Below are 17,230 nucleotides of genomic sequence, written 5' to 3' on the forward strand. Positions count from 1 at the left end.
TTGAAGAGGCTTATGTTCAGATGTGGACGTGAATGGCTAGACGAAGAAGAAGAAGTGCCCACGACTTACTTTCTACTTATCTTGTCTGATTTCTAATAGAAAATATTCATAGCAAATAAATCCAAGAAGAGACTATTGAACATAGCATGCATTGAAAACTTATCTTTCAAATGGGATGTACTGAGATATTTTATATCGGCAACAGTGCTATGCTACGTCATTTTTAATAGAGGTCGATGCGACAATAGGACTAGAATTGGTAAAATATATTTCTTTACTAAATAAAAAAAACTAGTGATGCTTGAAGACTCATTTTTCATTCACCTTGTCTGTTAACCCATTAGTGCCTAGTTAAATATATGTAACGCAAAGCAAGATTTAATTTATCCATTGGAAATTTTTTTGTAGAACTACTAAAGGACAGATGGCGGCACGGTTCACACGGCAGACATTATTGTTCACGCCCACACAAGTTTTATGACTTTACAAGATGTATCTATTGCACGTTGTAGCTACTTGTAGGCGAGGAAAAGAAGTGCTAAACAGCTTTGTGCTTCGTTTCCTCGCCTATTGGTTCTTTTACATATATGTAAAACGCACAAAAACGTTATTCTGAATGTTTCTATCAGTTATGTTTATATTTGTGCGTCAAAACGTCTTTTTTGTTGTAATTTGGTTAAGTTCGTTAAAACATGCCCGATGACTGAAGCGTTAAAATGGGCGTGGTTTCATAGCCAATTAGGATTTTAATCAACTTCAATATGACGTATAGTGATTCCCAATCTGTCATCACTACAGAAATGTTTCATCGAAGAACAGAATATGTGGTCTTACATTCAGAGCCATTGCCAATTCGGTCTAAAAGAGCTAAAACAAATCAAAAATAGATTTAGTAATACTTACGTGTCCATTTTTTGTCTTTTATCTGGTTTGTCTTGTGCTTCAACCACTGACAAGCGAATGCCTTTCATTTCTACTCCATTTAATACCTGAAACGAAACAGAGAGAATAGAATAGAATTGATTTAGTCAATATACAAAAATAGTTTTGTTTTTGACAAGTCAAAGGAATAGTGACAATTTTTACGTACACACACATAAAATTTTTACGAATTTAAACATTACAAACAGATATTTAATATTAATAATTTAAGAAACGACAAACACACTAAATAAAAGTTGTATTCGCATGCGTTTAGCATCATCTTCAGGCCCTTTCAGAGCAACTCTTTTTAAAAATTTTCTGAGGTGAGTTCTGTCTACTGTTGTTTTCATGTCTTGTTTTGATTATGAAATCAAAAAAATATTTTTGTGAAGTGATCTGATAGGAATTCTATACAGTAGCAAAACAAATTTAATGCGTTAAAGATTTGTAAACAACGAATTTTTTGATTTGTAATCAACGAATGTTTTTGGGCTCCTGCGTTCTGATCCTTACATGAACATACAGCTTAAAAAAACTATGTCTTGATAAAAACTGGTTTTTTAAGACTATATTTAGTTTATATTAAAAGCCATGTATATATATATATATATATATATATATATATATATATATATATATATATATATATATATATATATATATATATATATATATATATATATATATCTGTTAAGGCCTTCGTTTTAAAACACTAAATAAAAATATAAAAACATAAAATATCGTCATAATAGGTAATTACCATGGCCAAACTAGTACTATTGTGTAAAAGCTGTACTTAGGTACTCCGTTTTTGAATAGAAACAATGTTTTAAAAAGTGTGATCAACATTAGTCGAATTTTTTATGCTCTTTGTCAAACTAAAACGTTGTGCTCTAATTGCATCTCTAGATCTTGTATCGTGACCATGGAAGTTGGAGTTTATGTTAAACTTATCTTTGTTGGCATGAATTTCAATCAGCGTCTCATATATATATATATATATATATATATATATATATATATATATATATATATAGAGTGAAGGTAGTGGTATAATACCTAAATCCAGAAATACAGGTTTAGAGTGTTCCCTATACTCTGTTCTTGCAAGTATCCTCACTACTCTTTTGTGTAGTTTGAAAATTCGATCTGCGTGACAAGAATAACCCCAAAACAATTATTTCGTACCGTAGATGGCTATAGTAGCACATTCTAAGGGTACGTTATGAATCATATAAACTAAGATGCCTATTAAAAATATACTTGTAGCAAGTCTAGAACTTAAGTAATCTGTATAAGCACTCCAATCTAAATTATCATCTATAGTATTTTTCATATAAAAATGCGTGCACGTCACAATTTATATAAAGTGACGTCACTTATATTTAAAATTTCCAGAACGTCAACCTTAGAGTTCAAATTTTCCTAACACACTTTTTTAGACTAAGAATTTTGTTTATGTTTTGATTTCTTACACAATTAGATCATAATATAATATATATAAATTTAGATTAATAGCTTTAAAAACTAATTATTGTTGTGTATTGTGATTGTGCTATGCCAAAACAAATAAATAGTCTGTAGAAAGCTGATAAGCTTTCATATAAGATAAATTATTTTGAACAAGAAATAATGGCGGGACGTTTTTACTATTAAAGCCTTAAAAGAGGTAAGTTTAAAATTTAGAATATATAATTTTGTATTAAAATGTTTTCTTATGTATTTTAGTGTGTTGCAGTAGTCTTAAAACTAAGCGTATTTACTGTTAATATGTATAATAGTTTGACAAATAGTTGACATTTTAAAAATTCTTCACTTTTTAACTAAAGTACATCCCAGAGGTACTTTTCAGTGCGTCACAGTTTTTCGATTTCTTTCTAATGCATTAAATTGGATGTGACGGAGAAAGCGGTAGTTCCGTGATTAAACAGAACTGTATTGCAGCGTTAGAATAAGCTTACATATATAAGCGGCTCTTTCCTAACCTACGTTTGATTCGTTGATATTTAGATGTGCGCTTTCGCTAGCCAATCAAATACGCCTATTACTGACAGTTGACGTAAAACTTCGTCCATGCTGGCCATTCTTTCGAAGCGTTCGAACAGCTAGTGACGGCTGTCGTTCAGGTCAGTATCAGTATTTGTTTTGTATAATTATAATTTTATCAAAGAATATAGACGCTTAATTTTATTTTGTATTTTGTTTTACATAGTATTGTGATTGTGGTTTTATTTGTATTTGTACAAGATGACAAGATTTACTGAAAAAGAACAAGTACTAATATTAAAATTGCTGAAATATTTTCAATTGGAAAAGGAAGCTGGACAAACATTATTACCAATTTCTGCTGTTCGTGAAGTAAGTTGAAAATTACCCTGAAAATAAAGTTGTTTTATTTACTGTTTATTTCAGCGTGTTGCTGAGGCGTTAGAAATTTCTTTGCCAACCATAAGGCGATTAGCAAATGAAGGAATACAAAAAGATTCTGATTATACCAATAAAGTAAGCGAATCAGTAGCCACTAATTGTGAACCTAACTTGATTTTAAATAAATACGAGCATACCATTAGGACTCGTATATACGGAATGTTTAGTAAAGGTAAGTTAAAATCTCTATGTACATATACATACATATACATACATATATATATATATATATATATATATATATATATATATATATATATATATATATAATGTGGCTTGGAATAAAAAGGGCTGGTGTCACATGTAAACTCCAGTAATCTGCCATTGTTTGTATTTGGCCACATTGTAACCACCTTTGATTGTAGTTTAAAAGCTTATGACTCAATATGTACAATACGTATCAATATACTTATAAAAGTTAATATTGGAATATCCCTATGTTTGAAACAATTTGTATGCTAGAAATATTATAAATAACATAAAATAAAATGACACTTAATGCTGCTCGTCCACCCATTGTAGAAGAACCATATGATTGTTGTATTTGTGTTTATTAATAGTAATTAAACTATTTATCCTTATTTTATCTATTTACACCTTTATGTTTTGCAAAAGGTAAAAACCTAAAAGATACAGACATCTGATTTTTTTAAATGAAACTATCTCATGTCCTTACTATAGAAATGATATTAACCTAAAATCCAGAAAAATGGACATCCGCCCTTTTTATTCCAAGTCACAGATAATATATAATTAATAATAATATATGTAGTTAAAATATTTTATCATATTTCTGTTATGTAGAAAGGCAGGAGCAACTAACTTTTCAGATACATTTTTTTTTTAAATTGTTACTGACAACTAGTTACATAATATATAAAATATATAGAAGTGAAAAGTGATTATAAAAAGAATACTACTGATATAAGTACCAAACTTCTGTGGTAAATTGGTAAACTTACTTACAATATTGTAATAAAGATTTAAGAGTCCTCTTTGCCTTTTTGCTGAAGTTTGTCCATTTACATCATACATTTTAGGAAAATATATAGATATATTTTTATAACTCTTACACTTTGAATTATTCAAATATGCTTACTACAATTTATGAACGGAATACTGTTTGTTGCATATACCATTTAAATAGATAAATTCCAAATGTTACAATTAATATGTTACTTTACATTCCAAATATTGTTTCTAGAAGAATCACTATAGTATCTTATTAATTTTACTTTGTTCATTTTAGGTGAGCATGTAACTCTCTATACACTAAAACAAAAGCTCGAGGAAGTGGATGAGGTTAAAATTTCGATTTCTGCACTTCAGCGAGTTTTAAAAGTATTAAAATTCAGATGGGTGAATTGTAATATTTCAAACAGGAAGTATTTAATGGAGCAAACACATGTTACATTAAAGAGACTCCAGTTCTTAAAAGCGTACAAAGAGAATGAAATGGATGGATACCCCTTTAAACCAGTTTTCCTGGATGAGACGTGGATATTTAGTAAAGGAGGATTCCGGAAGAGCTGGCAAGATGGCAGTAGTTATGCAGTCCGAAAGAAGAGTGGAGAAGGTGTACGATACATTGTCCTTCATGCAGGTTCTGAAAATGGGTTTATTAATAACTGTGAACTCATTTTTAAAAGTGGAAGTAAATCTGGTGACTACCATGATTCGATGAATTCTGATAATTTTGAAAAATGGTTTGTGCATCAGCTTTTACCAAACTTAGAAGAACCTTCGTTGATTATAATGGACAATGCATCGTACCATTCAACTCTACTTGAAAAAATTCCAAATGCAAGTTGGACCAAACATTCTTTAATAGAATGGTTGACAAACCAAAATATCAATTATTCAATGTCTATGATGAAGTTTGAGCTAATGGCTATTGTAAAGAAGCATTTACCAGAAAAAATATTTAAGTACGTATAAGAATTTATTTATTAAATGGCATTTTTATATATTTTGTTTTACAGTTTGGATAGACTGGCCCTTTAATATGGCTATCATAGAGATTTTTTTATTTATTTCATTGCAAATTCACAATATATTCCACACTAACATTTAGAGTAATAAGTAAATAGTTTGTATTTTGTAGTATGCATGTGCCGGGTACCATTCAGCAATGGCTCTCCCTCCCGTACAGTTACTCAAGTAGGTCTTCTGGCCAGATTCGTTTCAATCTTCCAAGGGCTTTCAGATTAAGTCGGTTTCTTTTTGCTTTTATGTGTGTCTTCCATGTCAGTTTCTAATCCAAGTGGAGTCCAAGAAATTTTACCAAAATTTTTACGGGGATTGGGTTGTTATTTATGGTAACTTGAGGTGATCTGCTTCTTCTTGTAGTACATGTTATTTGAGCGGATTTATCTGTATTAACACTTATTTTCAATTTATATAGTCATCTAGAAAAGATATCCAGGTAGTATTGCAGCTTCTCAGATGCTCTCGTCAGGTTCACGTCTGAGGTTATTATTGCAGTATTATCTGCAAATGTAGCTGTATCATATAGAGATAAAGTATTTAAGTACACATTAGAATTTATTTATTAAATGGCATTTTTATGTGTTTTGTTTTACAGGTTAGATAGACTTGCCCTTCAATATGGCCATCGGGTCTTGAGACTCCCTCCATACCATTGTCAATTTAATCCGATAGAGAATGTTTGGTCTGATTGCAAAAGGTATTACGATGCGAATATAACTACTGCTGGCGTTACAAATGAAGCCACAGTTTTAAATATTTGGAAACAATCTTTACAACAGGTAAATTAATTTTTTTTAATTCTTAGGTAATAACTTTGCTTAATTTTAGGTTACACCAGAAAAATGGAGGAACTATGTAAAACATGCGGAGAAACTTATTAATGAGTATTGGAAGACTGCCAAAAGAATTGACATAAACCCCATAGCTCCAGTAATTGTCGATTTAAATGAATCGGATTCTGACTATTCAGATGACGATTTTGTTGGCTGATACTCAACCGTTTTTCGTTTGATTCGCCAATTTTGACGTTTGGGTTACATTTATTATTATGTTCAAAAAAATATTTTTTTTTTTTCAAAAACATTTTGAAATACAAGGGCGTCCTGTAATGGAGACATTAGGTATGTGTATGTTATTTTTCAAAACACCATTCAATACACATAGTTTTTTCACCATAGAACATAGAACACTATTGTCATACCATTTCACACACAAAATTTCATTAGTTTTGTCAAATCTATAATCATATGCATTTTTCTTCATTAGCTTTCTCGATTACTGGACATTTTACAGTTCCTGTTGCCTTTACATTTTTTTGTTTCAGATATATCATTAGTTGATATGTCATGAAATGTTTATCGAAAAAATTTCATTTGTAGATGGTTCAGGCAACTATTTCAAAATATCAATTACTATTTTAGCTCCAAGTGGTCTTTTTTAATAGTACCATTTGCTTTTTTCGGCAACAAACGTGAAAACCATAATCATATCCAGTGGAACCAGTTATCACCCAATTCTTATATTCACATCTGACTGGCTTCTCTCTAATTAACTGTTTAGCTAGGTTATGACCAAAATATTTGACCATGGATTTGTCTAAGAAATAACTTTGTGGAAACATCCCCACTGGCAGTATTGTTCTATAATTTTATCTGCTAAAAGTCTAATTTTGTACATACAAACTGTAGAATCGCCTATTTTGACATTATCCGCTAGATGAACAAACTTTGTTATTTATAAATACTTGACTCTGCTCAAAACGTTGTAAACACAGGAAACTCCTAGGTCCTCATCCAATGACCTGATCTAATTTAATTTCTAGATGGTTCAGGCCGGTATTTCAATAGATCAATTACTACTTTAGCTCCAAGTGGTATTTTTTTATTATCTTCAATATCATTCGTTTTTTTTTTCGCAACAAACGTGAAAACCATAATCATATCCAGTGGAACCAGTTATCATCCAATTCTTATATCCAAATCTGACTGGCAACTCTCTAATTAATGTTTTGTTAGGTTATAACCGAAATATTTCACCATGAATTGGTCTAAGGATATATCTTTAAGGAAACTCTCCACTGGCAGTATTTTTCTATAATTTTCTATTACACTGATATTCAAATTCTACTTTTCAGTGTTTTCAATAAACTATTATTATTACGCATTAGTGAGTAAATAGTTTTTATGATTAGAATTACATTTTATTTATGTAATTAATTTTTAAGTTACCTAATAAATTTTTGAAAACAGTCTTTTTTGTGTTACTTATACTATGGCCAAAAAGCAGTAGTGAGAATAGTAGAAATAACATCAGAAGAAATAGAAGTACAAAGAGTTATTCCACAAGGGTGTATACATACACCAGTATTATTTAATATATATACTTGGAAGACATATTAAGTAAGGCAATGGATTAACGAACGCAGACATTAGAATTAATGACATAATCATTAATAACCTGAGATACGATGATGATACAGTTCTTTTAGCCGAATCACATGAAGACCTACAGATACTTCTTAATTAGGTGACCGCAGAAAGCGAAGAAGAATATGGACCATCACTCAACAGAGCAAGAAATATATGATAATAACAAAGACAACTCAGGACATTCGTGAGATATATGTACAGAATCAGCCTATTGAAATAGTAAGAGAATTCAAATACCTAGATACAACTATTAATGAAAACAATGACAGCTCTCAACAAATACGAATCAGAATCAAACAGGCCAGAAGCGCATTTACAAGAATACAGAGGCTTTTCTGCTGGATGGAAGCGTGGACACTGAAGAAAATTGATGTGAGGAGACTGAAGACAAAATCCGGAAAAAAAGATCCATAGGAAGGAGACGTAACTCATGTAATAACGACTTATTTAGAGCCGCTGTCTCAAAATTAAAAATCGCTGTGATGATTGCTAACTTTCGACGCGCAGACAGCCCCTTGAGAAGAAGAAGATACAAAAATTCAATAAAATTTTGTCGTCAATTTTAAATGTTTCCATATTTATAAATTTAATAAATAATATTGTTTACTTTTTATTTATATACGGGATTAACCCCTGTGGCTAAGTACGATCCTGGCATCTGTCAGATTCTTCAATAATTATATGAAATAATTCTCGACACACCTAATTCATTCTATGACGTCATAATTAATGACGCACTGAAAAGTACCTCTGGGATGTTCTATATTCTGATGTTTTGGCAACGCTGTGGGGTTCTGACGTCGTAAATCTTGAATGACGTGCAAGCATTTTTATATGAAAAATACTATAGAAAGATTCCTAATAGTTTAACACTATTTCTTGAGATATACTTCCAATCGGAACTAAAAATCAAATTCTGATTTTTCTCTTCATTTAGATTCAGCCCATTATGTAAAAACCCAATTTTTTGCTTTCTGCATATCACTATCTGTTTTAATTTTTAAATTATGCTGATTAATATCAGTATTAATGAGAGTTGTATCATCTGCAAAGCAAACACACCTTATAGGAAAAGTATAGTGAAATAAATCGTTCAGATAAATAAGAAACAAAGTGGGTCCTAATATTAAACCATGAGGAACACCATATTCGACAGTGTTAAACTCAGAATAGCTTTATTAAGAAAAACTGCCTGTTTTCTTATATCTCTCACAATTTTCTGTATAGCTATTGTAGTGCTATACTTTTTTCTAAAGCCAATATTGATTACAGTGAAGTATTTTGTGTTTTTCTAGATATTCTATCAAACGAAAATTTAGAATATTTTGCCGAAAATGAGAATGATTGAGATGGGACGATAATTTCCAATTCATCTAAAGCTCCCTTTTTGAACACTGGTAGCACTTTTGTTACTTTTAATACATCTGGGGAAATCGCTTCAGTAAGATAATTATTATTATAAAGTATGATTAATTTGTCAATAATTATATCGATTGCTTCCACAATTATTTTTTTGTTCAAGAAATAAAAATTAATGCAGTGTGAATTTTTCAATATATGAAAAACATTCCTGATTTCAGTTTCACTAACAGGTAATAAAAATAAAGAGTCGCAAGGAGAGTGTGCATCTTTCAAAAAATCTATGGCTAAATTTTCATTTGTGGAATTAAAAGAACTTCCAATATGTTTAGCTACTGAAGTAAAGTATTTATTGAAATCGTTTGATGTAATGACCATTATATATATAAAACAGTAATATACGTACTTCTATGGCTTTTTCTGCTGATTGCTTCGACGAATATTTGGCGAATCCATAATTTTTGTGATGAACCATGTACACATCTATCAAATTTCCAAATCTGCAGAAGATATCTTTAAGAATTGCAGGACTTAAGGCAACTGGAATGCAAACCACAAAACACCTAAAACAGTACATAGAACTGTAACACCTAAAACAGTAACTATAGAACAAATTTTAGACAATTTATGGAACGAATCTTATCGTTAGATTAAAGAAAGTGCCCTTAAAAATATTATTTGTGAGCATCTTCAAGGTACTTCAAGCCGAAGTTTTCAAAATATCAAAGTATTTTCTATGGTCCTTCGAGCCGGATAGCCGAATAATTTCCAATCAAAGTTATCCACGTTCCAACATTTTCGATACAGTACCTAGAAAATATCGTATAGAATCCAAACTTACCTTGCTACAACTTCTGCATCTGGATCTGAAACTGGTTGACGAGAAGGTAATGGTTTACTGCACATCGAACCGCTTTCGTATGGATCTGGCAATAAACCTGATCTTGCGTTGTCTAAAAATATAAAATTATTTAATCAACGAAGATAAGAGTCTTATAACAAGTAAATTAGCGCTATGAGCGTGTGTCGTAAGTCGAATAGGTATATAGGTAGACTCACCACACGAGTTTTCTGCAATAATTTTTTGTGATTTGTGATGTTTAAGTGTTTTTTAAATGAAAAATTGAAACATTAATGTCTAGTAAGGCACTGAGATCAAGACTGAATTGTTAGAATTACTCCACAATAACTAGATACTTGTAGTTTTTCAGTGTATTTTCATTTGAGGGAGGAATTTTCGAAGGTGGTGCGGAAATCGACGTAGACTTGACTTAATATCGTTCCCCTTAGCCACTGATGACACGTCAACAATAAAAAATTTTGGACCACGGCCTATAAACTCCAACAACCATGTACCTTTACGAAAGACTAGCTGCAAAAACCTACACTCCATGAGAAATCAATGGATTGAAAAAAAAAATGCAGTAAAAAACAAGTAATACACCTTTTTTCTAGTTTTTTTCTTAAAAAGTATAAAAACACATGGCAAAATATCTTTTAATTTAAATTGCAGGGCTAAAAGTGCACCAATATTAAGTTGGAAGGAAACTCCTTCAAAGTATTAGGTCATTAAAAAAATTTACTGTAACTCTTGCCCTTTACCACTGTAAAATGTACGAGGGGTAATCAAAAAGTTTCTATTACTAGTGATTGGAACTATTAAAAATTCAAAATTATTCGTGCCACAAATACAAAGCACTTCTCCAACGTCGTTTCCACTAGTAAAAGGGCCATAAAAACTGTTCTTTAAAATGCTGTTCTCCAGCGAGTTTTCTTCAATGTTTTTGTGTTAATTTTTTATGCATAAATCGCGAATGTATTTACAGTATTTTCTTTTGAACCGCCTCGTGCACTTTTCTCAGCATTTTAGAATTATAAAAAGACGATTACATGAGTAAACCTTACCTGCTGGCATTCCGGTCTTCTGTTGAATCAGTGAATTAGCCTGAGCAATTGTTTCTGCAAGTCTCATAATTTCAGAAGAGTTGCTAAAATCCGATGCTGACCGTTTATGTCGATTTCCGTTGCTGGAACCACCTACAAAATACCGTTTTAACTATTTCACGTAATCAATTAACTAAGAGGCACGTTTAAAAGTAAATAGTGATTTGAAACAAAGTTTTGTCAATCGTTTTTGTCGCAACAAACGGTCCCAAACCGTTTATATAAATCCAAATATATACACCAATATAAAAATCATAAAAACGGTCAACGGTCTTAACTAACCCTAAGTCTTCTTTGTAGCGGATTAACTGTGTATTTCAATAAATATACATGCGATCGAATAAAAATTTTGTCAGATACACCGAAAAAACAAATAAAATTTAGTTCATTTTGGTTTAAACATGTTTAAAATAAGAGATATACACTTGGCATTTGTGGACCTGAGAAAGGCGTATGACTCTGTACCAAGGTCAGAACTATGGGAGGCAATGTACAAATTAGAAATACAGACGGAACTCATAGAAGCTAAAAAAGCTCTGTATAAAGAAAATAAAGTGTCCATTAAAATGGGAACAAGAATCATAGGAGACTTCACCACAACAAAAGGGCTCCTGCAGGGTTGTTCCACATCTCCAACCCTATTCAAAATATACTTAGAGAAAGCCTTGACTACATGGAAAAGAAAATGCAAAGGCACGTTAAGTTTTGCAGACGATCAAGTAGTGATTGCACAAGACCAAGAAGACCTCAGCTACATGATGAAGAAACTACAAGAACAATATACCAAGGCTGGCCTAGATATTAACCTCGCGAAAACAGAGTACCTATCTACAAGTGAAGAAGACATAGAAGATCTACAGATTGATGACAACGTAACAATCAAAGGAAAGGATAAATTCAAATACCTGGGGTTTATAATCACGAAAAAGGCAAGAACAGAGGAAGAAATTACACAAAGATTAGGATAAACAAGAACAGCAATCCGACAACTTAACTCAGTATGGTGGGATAGACACCTAAATATGAAGACAAAAACGCAGATTTATAAAACATTAGTGCGATGTATTATGACATATGGGGCTGAAAATTGGATTATAAACAAGAACAACAGCAGTAAGATAGTAGCAACAGAGATGGAATGCCTGCGAAGATACTGCAGAGTAACAAGAATGGATAGGAGAAGTAATGACGAAATAAAGCAAAGAACATCAATAGAAACAGACATACTACCATATATAGAACAAAAAAGACTAAAGTGGTATGGACATGTAAGAAGAACTAGCGACAGCAGATGGATAAAGAGAATAACCTCCGGGATACATTTCTCAGGTGCGGGTCAATTTATATTAACATCCAGAAGACCAACCGGCCTGAGAATGGCACTATCATTCCGATAGGAGAGTTGACTCCAGGGCAAGAAAATCCACAACTAACAACATGGCTTGCTAACAACCATAGCAGAAAAGACCAGGATGAAACCTAGGATTTGGTGACAAGCATTTTTCCTTACTATAATGTAACACTGTAGCAAGAAGTCGAATAATTTTTATTTAAATTCAATATACCTAATATTTAAACATGTATTTTTCTCCCTTTTTTTTTTTTAATATTTTATTAAACATGTGTTAATTTAACTGTGTATTGTTTCTTCTTTTTACTTGTTTGCGTGTGTTGCTCCAGAGTAGGCCATATTCACGTCCTGAGTGAGCTAGCCAGGGAGTGTTTCGTATAACGTCTAATGTAGCAATTTTGCAATTGATACATTAGGGGTTATGACGTTAAAAATTGGTCCCAACGGGGAACGATTTGTCACTCCAACGTTGTTAGTGATGTTAGTCGGATTGTAGCAGCAAACTAAGGTTTGCGGTTACAAGTTGACAACAGCAGCTCAACGTTGGGATGTTACAAATTGAGCCTCGAAGGATTACAAATTGGCACCCAATGAATGTTCGTTGGAACGTTACAAATTGGTGCCTAACGTTACAAATTGGCCAATTTGTAACGTTAGCTAGCTAGCTCACTCAGGACGTGAATATGGCCTACTCTGGAGCAACACACGCAAACAAGTAAAAAGAAGAAACAATACACAGTTAAATTAACACATGTTTATTAAAATATTAAACAAAAATGAGAGAAAAATACATGTTTAAATATATTGAATTTAAATAAAAATTATTTGACTTCTTGCTACAGTGTTACATTATAGTAAGGAAAAATGCTTGTCACCAAATCCTAGGTTTTATCCTGGTCTTTTCTGCTATGGTTGTTAGCAAGCCATGTTGTTAGTTGTGGATTTTCTTGCCCTGGAGTCAACTCTCCTATTGGAATGATAGTGCCATTCTCAGGCCGGTTGGTCTTCTGGATGTTAATATAATTGACCCGCACCTGAGAAATGTATCCCGGAGGTTGACTAAAATGAAGAAAAACACACCTTGCTTCAGAAAATGGTGAAACCAAAATGAGAGACCTTGCTTGGGGGATGAATAGGTGACCAATCAAATTTAACAAAATTTTATCATTATTCACCCAAGCAAGTCGAGAAACAATTCTTATTTATGTAGCAAATAAGTAAAAGTAAGGATATATAATCTTCTTAAGCAAATGGTAATTAGTTTTTACTACTGAAATATTCTAATATTAATTACAAAGCGGATTCGGTAAAAATGACAAGATATATTTATTGAAAAGTTAGATAATTTAGAATTTAGAAACATTTCTATATAGAAATGGTAGTTTGTCAAAAGTTAATTATTATTAAAATCAGAAGATATTATTAAGGATTTAAATTCAATATTTAAAACTGTAAAATATTCGTAAAATTTTTACATACTATGTATATTAAAGAAACTATATATTTCTTATCGCTAATTTTTTATTATAATAAATAAAAAAACACAAGAAATATCCACAAAAATATGTACCTACTTACATATGATAATCATAAATAATGAGATTAGACTTTTCAAAGTTAAAATTATAAAAAGATTTTTATACAACAGGTAGAATCAGGAAACCGATAAAATATATTAAACTCTTACCTCCTAATTCAGGAGACGACACAATTGGTTATTTATACTTTTACAAAAGTCATGAAGAAAATCGACATTTTTAGAAATAAAAGCCATTATATCGACTTTTGTATCGAACGGGAAGGGGGAAATGTCAACAAAAAGGAGTCTTTGTCACTAGCATTAAACTAAACAGAGAATAAAGATGGCACCTCTCGTTCCAAAGTAACAGAAATAGAGATGAAAATAAAATTCATTCTTTAGAAACTTGAGTAAAAGATAAAAATGATGATTATTAAGAAAATAGGAAAGGTAGATACTGAAATATATATATATATATATAAAGAAGATAGATTTGGACGCCAACTGGTTTTTATACCAAATACCAGTAAAAATGAAAAGAGAATAATGAATCAATTAAGTAACGACATAATTCTGATACAATCTATATCTGAGAAAATATATAGAAAAATAAGAGATACAATGGAGGATATAGAAGAATATGAATTATGACAGAAGATATGGAAATTGGAGAATAGAATTAACGAAATATATTAACATAAGAAAGAAAGCAGGCAATGTAGCAGTTATAACGCTACACACTTCCAACACCCAGTAGAAAAATTTCGAAAGTACCTTGAGAAATTTTTCTCATCACTAAACTCATTATATGTTATGATCATCAAAATAATAATAAAGGTAATCTTTACCAAATAATAAAGTTATCTAGATACCTAGATATAGGTATAATATCTTGTAAGTTTAGGTACTATTATTTAAACAAAATAAAGTGAAAATGGTTAACTTGTAATAAGATATAAAATCTAATATACTTATATTAACCTAAGTTAAAAAAAATAAATGACTATCACCCAACGAATTATAGTATCCGTTAAACTAAAATTTTAACTACATAATTATAAACTATGTATTACAGTATTGTAATACTATATACACTAAATGACTTTAGAGTGAGCACTCTGGGTATTATTTCATCCCCAACGAATTATAGTATTCGTCACACTAAAATTGTAAGGTAAATAATCCTATGCTATACCTTATAGCAATTCCTTACAAGGCTTTAGAGTTAATACTCAGGAAAATATTTTATCCCAACGAATTATAGTATTCGTCACACTAAAATTATGAGGCAAATATTTATGTGCTGTACATTGTAGCCAGGCTACAATGGCATGTAACAGGGCTTTAGAGTTAATACTCAGGGAAATATTTCATCCCAACGAATTATAGTATTCGTCACACTAAAATTGGTCGTAGACCAAGAGGGAGAAAAGCTACGTTAAGGGTTATCCGCAATCTTTGGTACTGTACATCGATTATACACTGGGCCGATTGAAATCATGTTGGTATGAACGCAGTAGCTCATAATCCATGGTTAAACCTCGAAAGCGCTCCTCAGAGACGACAGTCCTGTGTACTATGAACCCCCTGACGCCATACCCTAAAGACAACCTTACCATTAAAGGAAGATCCAGTGGTATAAATGTACATCTCCACCACAGTTCGGTCCCATATATATGTAATTACATAAATATCATACAAAAACAACTAATATGGGGACGATGTATCTATCACTCATGGAGATAAACATCGTTAGAAAGACATTCTTTCAAGAATGTTAGTTCTTAAGGGAAGCTAATTTTAAACCAAGGTAATTATGATATTAGCAATATCACTAGATATGCATATAATCATTAAGTTATAAAAGATAAGATATCATAATCATCAGTAATGCAGTAGGTATATAAATCCAAATATTAGTTATCATAATACTAATCTAGATTTTAGTTGCATATATTGCATGAGATAGTATGAGTAGAACATTATAAGCAGTTAAGAAAGATAAGGTAAACATCAAAATATAAAAGAAATAAGTAAAAATTTAGTAAGACCAATCTAGACATCTATTAAGTATAAAATTTACACAAGATGAAAAGAAAACTGCACAAAATTATACTCAGTTGAATTGAAGAAGAAAGATTAGTCATAAATATACTTTGATTTAAATCCAAACGTTATGCACCTGTTAGAATAATAAAGTAATCTATACAGAAAAATTGTACAGAGCTAAGTTATACAAGAGGGTATAAAAAACAAAACCTTTCCATTGTCATTTCAAAGAGACACAACCCTACACCAGATTTCTAAATAGTAGTATGCATAAGGTTAAATCTACCTTGTAAATGCAATAAAAAAAATTTCATTAAAATATAACACTCAAGAAAAAGAAAATTCATTGTAGTTATGCATTGATGAGGGCAATCATTGTGAACTAAATCAGAGAAACTTATTATGACTAAACTTCAATAGACAGTATGGTCTGGAAACAATTACATTGTTTATTAAAGATAAGAAGATAATGAGAATGAATTCTCGGCATATTGCATATGCATATTTATGGACTAAGGCAAGTCAATAAAACAGCAAATTGACATTAAGCTAGTATAAGATAAAGTAATTTTTGTACCAAATAGTATCAAAAATTAAAGGTAGGTAAATATCAAGATAATTAAGTAACACAAGTAATTTTGATTGTCAGATAAAGATAAGTATATTCTTCACAATACCTAGTAAGTCAAAGTTCTACACAAAAGACATTAAAGATACTGCATAAAATTTGGCTTACTTATGATAAAGGAAAATACAAAGCAAAGATAAGTTGTGGTAATATCATATAAAATTGCTATAACACTAAACACTATCCAGGGATCTACACAAAAGAAATAGAACTAGAACTGCATAAATATAGACGTATGTATTTAAAATGTTAAAGACAATTCAAATGCAATCAAAAACTTCAAAGCTTCATAATCTTACACCAGAGGTTTCTATAAAAGAAGATATATGCATAAGATTACTTTCACTCCAAAAGATAAAGAATTATGCCTAACGCAACACCCCTAATGGGTAAATGGAAAATATTAACGCCCTTGTTAATAGTTTTCCTACAGTGACCTCAAGTCCCGCGAAGATAAATCATCCTAGGCAATTTTTATGTGCTTGTCCGAACAAATCTCATATTTGAACCCACTCAACGGAAAAACAAGACACTTGCACTAGGTATGAAAATTAGACATAAGTTATTACCGCAATAGTTTTAATAACACCATAAAGGTAATACAAGTAGCT

General features: G+C 31.2%; 2 protein-coding genes across 3 annotated transcripts in view; one reads left to right on the top strand and one right to left on the bottom strand.

Moving 5' to 3' along the window:
- LOC140443094 (RNA-binding protein 45) overlaps nt 1-17,230 on the bottom strand; it is a 134,167-nt gene that overhangs the window by 109,089 nt on the left and 7,848 nt on the right. For both annotated transcript variants that reach the window (XM_072534160.1, XM_072534159.1), the window contains exons 7-10: nt 11,034-11,165; nt 9,970-10,081; nt 9,535-9,691; nt 904-989 (exon numbers count right to left, since the gene is read on the bottom strand). In XM_072534160.1, the coding sequence (XP_072390261.1) occupies nt 904-989; nt 9,535-9,691; nt 9,970-10,081; nt 11,034-11,165 (487 nt within the window). The remainder of the gene's footprint in view (nt 1-903; nt 990-9,534; nt 9,692-9,969; nt 10,082-11,033; nt 11,166-17,230) is intronic.
- LOC140443097 (uncharacterized) lies at nt 5,201-6,944 on the top strand. The gene is made up of 3 exons (XM_072534164.1): nt 5,201-5,279; nt 5,936-6,119; nt 6,169-6,944. The coding sequence occupies exons 1-3, from the start codon at nt 5,215-5,217 to the stop codon at nt 6,328-6,330; spliced, it is 411 nt and encodes a 136-aa protein (XP_072390265.1). The 5' UTR covers nt 5,201-5,214; the 3' UTR covers nt 6,331-6,944.

The sequence above is a fragment of the Diabrotica undecimpunctata genome, chromosome 6 (genome assembly GCF_040954645.1).
Source record: "Diabrotica undecimpunctata isolate CICGRU chromosome 6, icDiaUnde3, whole genome shotgun sequence".
Classification (NCBI taxonomy): domain Eukaryota; kingdom Metazoa; phylum Arthropoda; class Insecta; order Coleoptera; family Chrysomelidae; genus Diabrotica; species Diabrotica undecimpunctata.

Bases quoted from the DNA above. Each gene is read 5' to 3' on its own strand.
- LOC140443097 (XM_072534164.1), top strand. From the start codon at position 5,215: ATGTCTATGATGAAGTTTGAGCTAATGGCTATTGTAAAGAAGCATTTA. The intron at 5,280-5,935 runs GTACGTATAAGA...TTTGTTTTACAG, and splicing joins TTACCAGAAAAAATATTTAA to GTTAGATAGACTTGCCCTTC. The intron at 6,120-6,168 runs GTAAATTAATTT...GCTTAATTTTAG, and splicing joins GGAAACAATCTTTACAACAG to GTTACACCAGAAAAATGGAG.